The sequence below is a fragment of the Macrotis lagotis genome, chromosome X (genome assembly GCF_037893015.1).
Source record: "Macrotis lagotis isolate mMagLag1 chromosome X, bilby.v1.9.chrom.fasta, whole genome shotgun sequence".
Classification (NCBI taxonomy): Eukaryota; Metazoa; Chordata; class Mammalia; order Peramelemorphia; family Peramelidae; genus Macrotis; species Macrotis lagotis.
This window is the reverse complement of record NC_133666.1, coordinates 498,040,470-498,053,128: the sequence shown is the minus strand read 5'-3', so window position 1 is coordinate 498,053,128 and position 12,659 is coordinate 498,040,470. Positions and strand designations below refer to the sequence as shown.

The window sequence follows — 12,659 nt, the reverse complement described above, 5'->3', positions numbered from 1 at the left end:
AGATTAGTACCATCACCTTCTTTTATTTGGACATTGTGTTGTCTTAATGAAAGTTAAAATTATATTTATTCTTTTTGGCTACCACATCACATTGCTGACTCAAATTGAGTTTGTCTTTCATAAAAATCACTAGGTACTTTTCACACATACTTGTTGAATTTGCGACATTGTTAAGTGAGTGATGTATTTTTTCTATCATCATTTCATTGATACCCAGGAGTATAAATCAATTTGATGCTACACATAAAAGTATTTGGTTATAGATATTAAAATGTCCAAATTGAAACCTGTCTCATAATAATTAATGCCATTGGGTGCTACAAAAATATCTATCATTGTTTTCAAGTTCTCCAGAGGAAAATTATCAGACTTCATACAATATTTACAAATTGTTGATTAAAGTAATGGCATCAGAAGACAGTTATGAAATCAGCATCTACATTCTGTGTTAAACCCTTAAACCCTCTAAACGGAAATTGATGAAATTAGACTGAACTGACTAGATTCCCTCTGTTACAAAGAATATATTAGAAAAATACTTTGGTTTTGAGATAAGAAATTATTCTCACAGCAAGGGGAAGAAAAAAGGAACAAGAATTTATCATCTACTATGCCCCAGACATGGTACTAAGCACTTCAGAAATGCCATCTCATGTGGTATTATATATACCATCATCCCGAGTTCTGGTGATTGTATTAAGTGGCATAAGCCTGTTCCACCCTGACCCTATAGAGTATATGACAGAAATAAAGTCCCTAAGGGGGAAAATACTCAATAAAAGAGCAAACACAAATGAGAGAAATCCCAAATACTGGCACTACTAGTTCCTGGGACAGTTACAGGAGAAATTAGTTTCATAAGGACAATGTTTTAAATGGACAATTGACTTATACCATCATTCTAGTGGGGTTTCAGAACTTCACTTTGAGGGGTTTATTTATAGAATATTAGCAATGAGATTCTTTCTATCTCTAGATCTAAGATCCTATGAGGTAATTTTGAAACAGTAATAGAGGACCAGGACATTTAAACAATTTTAGTACCACTAAAGTTGAAGCTTTTAGATCACTTCTCAGAATAATCTTTTTTAAATGATTGAAAAAAAAAGCTAAATATCAGTTATAGATCAGTAAAACTAAAGATATAATGTTTTTTCCCATCTATATTTAGGAATCACCTGAAATCTATCCATAGAATCCTTGGGTTAAGGACCCCTGATCCAGGATAACATATGTCTATAGTTTGATGGAATGGGAAAATTCCAAGAATGGGGAAGGGCTGGAAACAACAAGGCATCAAGCTAGGATATTCTGGATAGTAATCAGGGAAGACAATGAGTACTGCCTAAGGGTGAAGCATTCCCATGGGAAAGTTGTTGTTATTGATGTTGAAGTTGTTCAATCTTGTTCAGTCAGGTTCAACTCTTCATGACCCCATGGACCACAGTATGCCAAACCCTTCTATACTCCACTATCTCTTGAAATCTGTCCAAGGTCATGTTCATTGTTTCTATGACATTATCTATCCATCTCCTTTTCTGCCCCTTTTTCTTTTACCTTCAATATTTTCTAATATGAAAGCCTTTTTCCAGTGAGCTATCTTCTCATTATATGAACAAAGTATTTTATGTTCAGCTTTAGTATTTGACCTTCCAGTGAATAACCTGAATTAACTTCTTGAAATATTGATAGATTTTATCTCCTTGCTGTCCAGTATACTCTCAAAAGTCTTCTCCATCATAATTTGAAACCTTCAGTCCTGCCATATAGTCTTGCCTTATAGTCTAACTCTTACAGCCTTAGATGATTACTGGAAAAACCATAGCCCTGACTATAAAGACAGAGATGGAAGACAAAAAAGAACATAGTTTCTGGGTGAGAAGAAAGGTATCTGAAGATCAACAGAAAGATGAAACAATAGATCTCATTAGAAATTGCTGTGTTGTGTTTGAGTCTTTTGTACTTACATCTTATTTGTTTCTATCTGCTGAATAAATTATTTCCACCCCCAGAGCCTATTGCCTTGAGTAGAAGAGGAAAAGTATCTATGGATCAGTTGCAAGGAGAAAGAAGGTGGCCATATTTAGTTAGATAACTACTATTTCTATCCTTGTTCAAATGGCTGCTAGTAGCTAGTAGCTTCCAATGTAACCTCTCGAATACTTTGTACATATTACATATATATATATATATATATATATATATATATATATTTACATATTCATATAGTATTACATATTATATAACATATATAGGTATAATGTCCCAATTTATGTCCTGATTTGTAATTGACTGTCCCATTAGACAGTGAGATCCTTGAAAGTAAGATCTATTTTTGCTTCTTTTATTTCATATCCCTAGATATTAGTAAAACATGCCTGGCACAAAATTAGTGCTTGATTAAATGCTTGTTGATTTACTGGTTGATTGTTTAATTTGCTTGTGTCTTACATGCCCAAGTCTTCTCTGTTTGTTCAGCCTAATAATTAATCTTCACTTTCTCAAACACAAGTACAGAGTCCAAAGAATCCATGCACAGGAAAGTAGGTGGAGGTAGCCAGAGATTAGGTTTGAAATAAAATGTTGGGTGTAATTTAATAAAATGTAATAAAAACTTATCAGTAATTATGAGTGGCACATTTAGATATCAAACCCATCTAAATGGGACATAAAAGAGTAGGCTAAATATTTAAAAGAGAACCACCCAAAGAAGGGAAATTTAACTAGACTTTCTGAAAATCCTGTTGCTTTCTACCCTCTGAAAGGGATAGCCCTCACCAGGTTGACTCCAGGTCTGATTTATAGCTATTGGTTTGCATGAAGATATATTAATTGTCAATTTACAGAAAGATAGATAGATAGATAGATAAATAGATAGATAGATAGATAGATAGATGATGGATGGATGGATAGACAGACAGACAGATAGATGGATATGAGAGAAACAAATGTTGTCCAAGAGTAAATAATACTATAAGAACTAAACTCCTAAAAACTATGAAAGGTTGAAAGGTCACTTTGTAATTCCCAGGTTAAATTAATCTATTTTAAGATCCTCACAAGTGTGCCTTTTCCTACATCACTTCCACAGTGAGTAAATTTAGTCCTTGAAGAATAAAATTAAGTACTATAATTATATTTTATAAGTTTCTAACATATATATAGAGAGAAAAAAATAAATGTTTTCAAGGCCGAAAAGATTAAAATAGAAATAGAACATTCTAAAGCATGGTAAGGTTATGAATGTTAATGTTATATATTTGTATTGAAATTTGGAAAATGTATTTGGGTGTGTGTGTATGTGTATGTGTGTGTGTATATGTTTAAAAGGTATCCCAAAAGTCTTAGGATTATTAAAACTTAAAAAACTCTTGATAAATTAGATAGATAGATATAGATATGAATGATATATAAAGATATTAATATAAAGATGAAAAGATATATTGATTAGATATAAATATAGATGTAGAAAAGATATATCTACATTGATATAAATATAGGAGATATATGTATAGATGTAGATATCTACACCTATATAGATATTTATATCTAGATATATATCTCTATTGAGGAAATAGAATGGCACCTAAAACAATAGACTAAGGGTTTGATTTATAGTCCTAGCAAATCTCTAGAGTATCTTATAAAGAGAACGGTTGATAAATATCTAGAAAAGAAATTAGTAATCATAAAAATCAAGAGCAAGTAATGACAAAGCAGCCTCTTTCCCCTTCCCCCAACAGGATCACTAGTGTGGTAGGTACATACTAGTGTAGGCACACACTAGTGTAGGTATATACAATGATATGGAGTTGACTAAATTGCAGCAAAGCATTTTATAAGCAGTAATCATAATCTTGTGAACTAGATAGTCTAAATGACAGCACAAATCAGTAAATTCAGAACTGATTAACTAGTCATACATAAAAGGCAGTCATTAACAGTTTGATGTCAACTCATATCTCATGGAGAGTTACAATGATCTATGCTTGATTCGGTGCCATTTAATGTTTTTATCAGTGATTTGGATGATGTTGCAGGTAGTTTGCTAATAATTTCAAGTGACACAAGCTGGGAAGGATGCCTAACAAATCAATTGGAAAAGTAAGTATTCAGAAGATTTTATCAGCATAGAATATTGAACTATATCCAATAAGCTGAAATTTATTACAGGTAAATTTAGTCTACAACTGGGGTTTAAAAAAAAAATCACATTCACAAGAAAATAAAAGAGAAGATATGAGTATATGCTTATATAGAGTAAATTTTCTATAGCTTTTTATGTATCCTGTCTTATAATAAATAAGTAAAGCAAATCAATATATTTATTACATCTTGACAAATACTGGTTCATTCCATACATATAGATATCTCTGACAATATTCAGTAAATATTTTAAAATACTTACTATTTGACAGACACTGTCTTAGGTAACTGTGATACAAAGACAAAAATGAATCAGTCCTTGTCATCATGGAGCTTACTTTTTAGAGTGGGAGACAACATGCAAACATATAAGTAAATCATAAATATATACAAAGTAAATGAACAGATATTTCAGGGGGATCAATAAAGATGCAAAAGGAAAAAGCTTAAATAATAAATGGCACTTGAGTTTAGATTTGAAGGATTGTAAGAAGTTGAGGTAAGAAAGCATTGCATTCCATGGGGTGGCTAGGTGGCACAGTGGATAGAGCATTGTATCTGGAGTCAGGAGTACCTGAGTTCAAATCTGACCTCAGTCACTTAATAATTACTAACTGTGTGGCCTTGGGCAAGTCACTTAACCCCATTTGCCTTGCAAAAATTAAAAAAGAAAGGAAGGAAGGAAGGAAGGAAGGAAGGAAGGAAGGAAGGAAGGAAGGAAGGAAGGAAGGAAGGAAGGAAGGAAGGAAGAATTGCATTCCAAACACAAGTCAAAACTTATGTAAATGCATAAAAGTAGGGAATGGTATTATCATATTTGAGGATTGCAAGTGGGCCAATTTAGTTGGGCATAGAAGCATATGTAAAGGGAAATAATGTGAACAGTCCTGTAAAGGTACTAGAGAAAATAGAGTTCCGATGAAGCTTTGTGAGCTACATGAAGGAAGAATTGGAAAGTAAAGACTGAATTCATAGAAACCAATAAGAAAAATATTTTGTAATTGATAAGGGAGTGAACTAGAGTGGTAGCTGTATGATTAGAGAAGGGATGGATGCCAAATATATTAGGTAGATAAAATCAATCAATGTTGATTGATTTTAAAAATTGATTAGATATGGTGGACAGTGAAAGTCATAGAATCATGGAAATTTAAGGTTGGAAGGGACCCTAATGGGCCACATAATTCAAAGTATCCACTAAAGGAATCCCCATTATAACAAATTCAACAAATGGTCATGCAGTTTCTTCCTGAAGACCTCCAAAGAGAGATCCTTTTAACTTTTCTATAACTAAGAAGTCTAATTTTGTCTTTTTTAAAAATTCAATTCATTTCTTGTGGTTTTGTATGGTCTCTGAAGCCAAACAGAACTAATCCAAAGTCTTTACTATGTGACAGCCATCCAAATAAATAATGATAACCATCAGATAGTCCCATTTCAATTCATCTCTTATTTAGGCTTAATAACCCCAATCCTTCAACTGCTCCTTTAATAAGACTTGAACTGCCTTCATTGAACACTTTCCGAATAATCAATTTAATTTAAGAGAATGTAGTCAGACCTGTACTTTAGGAAAATCATTTTGATACTGACGTAGAGAAAAAAATTGGATTCTGAAGAGACTAGAGGAAGGAAGGCTAATTAGGAGGTGTCACAATAATTCCGATGAGAGGTGCCAAGAAAGCTTAACTTAGGGTTATAATTTTTTTTGAGTCTCTACTCACAATGAGCTAATAAATATGACTTGTGGAGAAAGAAACAAGATTTAATAACTGATTAGATATGTGGAGTGAGAGCAAGAAACTTCATATGACACTAGGATTGCAAACCATGATGCATGATAATACCCTTAATAGAAATAGGGAAATTTAGAAGAGGGAGAATTTTGGGGAAAGAGAATAAGTTTTGTTTTAGTTGTGGTGAGTTGGAAATGACTACCCAGAATTTTTTGGATTATGAACTATCAGTCATTGTGTTAACTGTACTTCCTTATTTTCTTCCACTTGCAAATTTGTGGATAAAAATGTTTCTTAAAAATGTTAAACATTACAGAATCAAGCATAGATTATTGGGGAACTCCACTGGGAATCTGTCATGTTGACACTGGACCATCAATGTGCAACTAGGTGGCATAGTTAAAAGAGAGCTATACCTGGAGCCAGGAAAATTTGAATTCAAATCCAGTCTCAGACACGTACTAGGTGAGTTGCCCTGAGCACTGTCTGCCTCAGTTTCCTTGGCTGAAAAATAGGGATAATAACAGCACCAACTCATAGGGTTGTTGTGAAGATCAAATAAGATAATATTTATATAATGCTTAGTACAGTGCCTGGGACACATTAGGTACTATGTAAGTGCTTATTCCTTTCTCTTCCCCTTCCGCCATCAACAAATACTTTTTTCAGTCAGCCCAACCAATCCCTTCCAAATCCATCTAATTATTTGATCAACTAGTCTGTTTTTTTTTTTAGGTTTTTGCAAGGCAAATGGGATTAAGTGGCTTGCCCAAGGCCACACAGCTAGGTAATTATTAAGTGTCTGAAGTCAGATTTGAACTCAGGTACTCCTGACTCCAGGGAAGGTGCTCTTTTCCACTGTGCCACCTAGCTGCTCTCCCCATCTAGTCCGTTTTCTTCCTTCTCCAAAGAAATAATATGAGAGCCTTTATCAAAAAGCTTTGCAAAAATCTAAATAAACAAGCCATATCAATTCCATCACCTGCTGCTTTATAGTACCCTTGTCACAAAAAGAAAATAATATTAATCTAGTTATTATCTAGTAATATAATCTATTCTTGATGAAATCATTATGATTCTTTGTAATCAGAGATACTCTTTTAAAACAGTTGTCCATTATGTCTTTAATGAACCATTCTATAATTTTCCAAAGAATCAAAATCAAACTCACTGTTCTATAGCTTTACAGATTCTATTTTCTTTCCTATTTTGAAAACTTTTGTGAAAAAGAAGTAGAATAGGATTTCTTCTTGTGTTTCCTCCACTTTTGGAAGAATGAAATTATTATTAAGGCAAGCTATGTTCTGTTCTTGGCAGAGAGAGAGAGTTCCAGCAGATGTCTGGATAATTGAAGTCCCCTGACATTGCTATGTCATGTTTCTGGCTTATGACACATTTTCCAAACTCCTCATCAATTATCTTTAAAGTCCAGATGGTTTGCAGTATACCACAAAGATAAAAATCACTTAGGTTTCCCCCTCTATTGAACTATCCATACAGGTGATTTCTGCTATACTGACCAGATTTCCTCACAGTATACCTTTCTAACATCTAAGCGTGTTTCCCCATCCTTTTTCACCCATTGCTATTCAGAACCATGGTTTAGTCAGAAGTTTCATTATACCAAGTCTCAGAAATACTTATGAAGACAAACTTACCTTCTTATACTGAAATTTCAAATTCCTCATTTGTCAACTAAACTTTGAGCATTTACATATAAATATTTCAAGCATGGTTTATACTTTTGTCTTTTCTTGGATTTATGTTTTCTGGGTATCTCAACTTCTAATCTTTCTTCTTTCTAGCTTCTTTCTAAGGTATCTAAATTAGAAAGTATACACAACTAGTCTTTTCCTATCCTTTTTGACTTTAAAGACTTTTTAAATAGATCTCCCACAGATCTGACAAATACATTCTTACAAGCTGTATACCTTCTCTGATCAGGGTTCTGTCATATCCATATTTTAAGCTATGTTAAAGAAATCTAATTCCAATTCTCAGATATCACCTCTTTTTAATACAACTATTTATTTACCAAATTAAATTTTGATTAGGTGATTCTAGCTTCTCATCAATATTATTATAGTGAAACATAAATTTGTACCCATCTTTTCTCCCTTGTACTATGATTTCATTATAATAATGAACAGTTCTGAAAACAACGGTCTTAGAATTGTCTTAAACATTGAGTTAAATGACTTGACCAAGGACGCATAGCCACTATGTGACAAAGATGTGTCCTTCAAGGTCCCTTCCACCTCTAAAGTTATGATCCTATTATCTATATATTTTAGATTCTGAAGTCAACTCTCTATCCACTGCCCTATATCTTCAATTTAGTCATCTTGCAGTAAAAGATCCAATCCTGCCAGTCTGTAAAGGCTTTGAGTGAACTTGAAGCATTTAAAAAAGTCAACTACTTCAACATTGTCATTTTAAAGAATGCTCTTCACATTGTAAAGCACGAGAGAGAGAGAGAGAGAGAGAAAGAGAGAGAGAGAGCTTGATAGATGGATAGCTGGATGGATGGATAGATTAGATAGATAGATAATAGACAAATATGGATAGATATATATACATATGTTCACATATATGTGCATATATAAATAGTTGCTGCTATTCTACTACATTTTGCATTTTAAAAATTTATTAACTCCTCACATTTCTTAAAGTGTTTTTTTTAGATGTACAGGGCCACTCATTCAAAATAAAACAGAAAACCACTTACTTTTCCAAAGAAGATATCTGAAATATATCCCTGTGCTGTACAAATCTGGCCTGAATACTTATACTGTAGTTTATCTAATACTACTAACTCTTGAAGGCTATATTTTCATTGGTTACAATGATCAGAGTAATCTAGGTTGCTTTTCTTAATACTCCTCCTTTTACCCAAATAATTAAGGGGAAAAAAACTTAAGGACCAGAATTATCCAGATAAATTATTTAAATTTTGTCAAAGAACCATTTAATTCCTAATCCCACTCTTTCTTTGTGCCTTTTAGATTTGGCTTTTCCATTATAAGACATTTCTAAACTGGATTTTTTCAATGAGTACTGTGATTGCAGTTCAATTTTCAGTTAACAGAATTTAGTACTACTAAACCATTAATTATACGGAATTAATAATTTGGAAAATGTATGTCTTTATGGTAGCACCCTTTTGTTTATATCTTTCTTCCAGGTAATATCAAAATATTTGCCCATAGAAATTATAAACACGTATGTCCATTCACACACACACACACACACACACACACACACACACACACACACTTCACAGGAATATTGTGCAGAAAATCAAAATGTCCTCCCTTACACATAGTAAGAGGCTTTTTTTCCTCCAGAATGAAGTCACTTTGTAAGTGTAACAATAACCAACATAAACTTTACTATTATCAATTAACTTTCTGCTTGCCCACACTATTGACTGCCTTCTATGCAAAATCAAAACAATGTAATAGAAATTTAGAAACAGATAGCAGGCTATTTTATAATATATTAATGTTATTCTATTTTGAAAATAAACATTCCAATATCTTCCCCCAAAACCCCAAGTGGGGTCAAGAAAAGTCCAGCATGACTGAAAACAGCTGAACAACAATGATGGAAGATCTTACTATCTCCAGGAGAATAGACAACTGCTGATTTGATGTAAAACAATAAATATCTATAGAGGGAAAATGTATTGTAGCCTCAAGGTGCAAAAGAACCTCAATCTGTTCTCTTCCCCCTGACCAGGACTTTTTAGTGATTGGGTGCTCAGAATTTGAATTACTGGAAGGCAAAGGAGGAGTATTATATGGGGGTTCACTAATTGAATTACAGAATGATTGACCTGGAATGACAGACCTTTAGAGGGGCAGAAGACAGCTCTCCTGAGTCTCTGACTCCCTTTAGGGTTTTGAAGAAAAATGTTTTCTCGATTTTTTTTTTCTCAATCTGTGAATAAAATGAAGCACACAAACTCTCCTACTTCTTTGGTTTTATAGAACCTCAAGGGAATCGGGATCCAATCAGCACAAGAGCAGGGAACTAACAGCATTATGCACCTTTTCTATCTACCCAGGGGCCAAATTCTTTTGTCAATGAATCTTCTCACTGCAAGGATACGTGGTGGGCCAGGATTTTCAGGTGACATAGAAGATAATCCTGTTAACAGCTAGAGATAAATCTCCTGCTATCACTTGCTTTGATTATTCTGTTGTCTGCTCTTTATTATGTTTGTCAGCAGCAAAGGGGTAGGTTTCATGATGATAAAATGAATTAGAGTCTTGCTCTGGGACAAGTTCTCTGGGACTGTGGGAGAAACAAAACAATGGAAAACAAAAAAGACTTAGACCCTGCCTTCTCACATCTCTGCAGCTGAGGCCTTTAAGGATTAGGATGCTCTGTGTTTGCTTTGGTAGGAAATAGTATTTAACTTTCCAATTTGTTTGCTATGTCTTTCAGACCACACGTGTACTCTCGAGGTAAAAAGCAAGTGCAAGTCAGACACCGAGATGAGGGGAGAGAACATTTTAAAACTTTGTAAAACATGAACAAGTTTAGTGGAGTGTGGGGGGGGAAGGAGATCTTCATATTGGGAGTCCTTTGGCCCACTCACTTTTCAAAGGAAAGATTCTATAGGATAGAAACCTTCGTAGTGGCAGAAAGCAAACTTTTGTAAAAGGACTTTGGTGTCTTTTGCTCAGTCTACACCGAGATGAAGCTCTAAAATATGCACCAGAGTGCATACTTAGGTGAATCCACGGGCAAGAAAAAGAACTGTCAAATGGGGCAGAGAAATAAGAGACTTGGGAGGGAGAATGAGGCAGAACAGAAAATAAAAGCAACCCTATGGGAAGCAGTCAAACTTCCTAGCCCCTCTTTCTCATCCCCCCCCCCCCAGCTTCCTCTTCTCTCTTAGCCCGTGCATCCCTTCACCCCACTTCGGTTCTGACCCCGCCACGCTCCACCCCCCTACCTTAGCATAGCAGAAGGTGATGAGCAGCAAGGGGAGCAGGTACCCGAAAACGAAGGTGCACACCACGTAGATCTTCTTGTGCTGGTGATTGGGCCACTGCTCCCAGCAGAAGGTCTGGTTGCTAATTCCTCGATGGAAGAGGCGTTGGTGGTAAGCCACCGGAGAGGCCATAGCGATAGAGAGCGCCCAGATGACCCCCACGCCCACCAGAGCGTTCCGGGAGACCCGCAGGGAGGAAGAGCGCCTCGAGTGCACAATAGCCACGTAACGGTCCACGGACATGGCGGAGAGGGTGAAGATGCTGACCAGCATGGACACGGTGAAGAAGTAGTGGGTGAACTTGCAGATGAAGGCGCCCAGCACCCAGGTGGGCAGCGCGTACACGGTGGCCTGGAAAGGGATGCAGAAGAGCAGATAAGCCAGGTCGGCGATGCTCAGGTTAAGGATGAATAGGTTTGTGGTGCTGCGGGGTTTTCCTGGCTTACTACGCGCCAAAACCGTGATCACCAGAGTGTTGCCCAACACGCCCATGGCGAAGATCATCCCGAACACCACCAGGGTGATAAAATTCTCGATGGCCAGACCGAAGAGGGGTTTGAGATCCCGATCCGCCAGGTCCGCCTGCGTTCCGTTCCAGGTCTCCTCAGCGCCTTCACTTTGGTTTTCCATAGAGAGGTCGGGCTCCATGGTGGTCCTGGTGGGAAGTCAGAGAGCAGGAAAGGGCACGGCCCTTGGAAGCAGGGGGGGAGATGCCCGGGATGAAGGGGGCGCAGGGTGTTTCTCCCTGGCTAGGTCGAGTCCTTCCAAAGGGCAGAGAGAACAGAGGCTGTGTTTTTCTTTCTTTCCGCACCCCTTAAAGATCAGTCCAGTGCCAAGCACCTATTAAGGGCTTAATAAATGCGGGTTCATTGACCGACTGACCAGGCCGAGACAACTTAAAGACCCATTTTTTTCCCCACTGACCAACTCTTGCCAGTAACAGCGACAGTCTCTACACGTCTAAAACTAAAAACTTTGCCCCTGCTAGAGATGAAGCGGTCCAAAAGCGAGGCGCGGATCAGAGGAGGAGGAGGATTGGGAGGCTGAGGGGGGGTCTAGCCGGGTCCGGCGCTGGACCTGGAGGGATCTGAGAGTGCGGCCCCCCGGGCGGCGGCTACCGGCTCCTGCGGCTGAGCTCCGGGGCTCGTCCCATCCCTTTTCCAGGGTCCCACACAGCCTTGCCTTTGACTTCTCCCTGAAGAGAGTTGCGCGAGGGTGAACCTGTTGCTTCCTCTGGGCTCCCGCTCTGCCCTCCGGAGCTGCAGCCCGGGCAGGCGGTGTTGGCACAGAGAGATGGCGCTGCGAGAGCCGCAGCTGCAGACAGGCTCGCGGCTGCCCAGAAGCAGCCCCCCGACTCTGGGCGCTCGCTGAGATTCCAGCTTGCTGCTCCCCTAAAGTGGGCTCTTCTCTTTTTACTCCTCCTGGTTTAAGAGACTGAAAGGAGGGTGGGTAGAGTCAGCTGAGTCCACTCCCCTTTCCTCTCTGCAAGTGAGGTGGGGGGCTTGGATGTCTTCCTGTTCCAGCCAGAGGAGCCACTAGTCTCCCTCCCTCGCTCCCTTCCTTCCTCCCTCTCTCCCCTCCCTCTCCTTTATACCTCCCACACCCAAAGAAAGGCAAATAGCACCAGCGGAGTCTTTGGCTCTCTCAGTCCTTTCCGCCCCTTCTCCCTTTGGCTCCTCAGCTTCAATTTCCTCCTCTATAAAATGAGACAAATACCTGAGGCACTTAGTTAAATGTGATGCTCAAATGAAGTAATCTTAAGCAATCTGCAA

General features: G+C 37.5%; 1 protein-coding gene across 3 annotated transcripts in view; it reads right to left on the bottom strand.

Annotated features, from left to right (window-relative positions):
- Positions 1-12,444, bottom strand: part of GALR1 (galanin receptor 1) — a 56,314-nt gene extending 43,870 nt beyond the window's left edge. For all 3 annotated transcript variants that reach the window (XM_074203330.1, XM_074203331.1, XM_074203332.1), the window contains exon 1: positions 10,849-12,444. In XM_074203330.1, coding sequence (XP_074059431.1) covers positions 10,849-11,535 — 687 coding nt within the window. In that variant the 5' untranslated portion in view covers positions 11,536-12,444. The remainder of the gene's footprint in view (positions 1-10,848) is intronic.
- Positions 12,445-12,659: the final 215 nt, after the last annotated feature.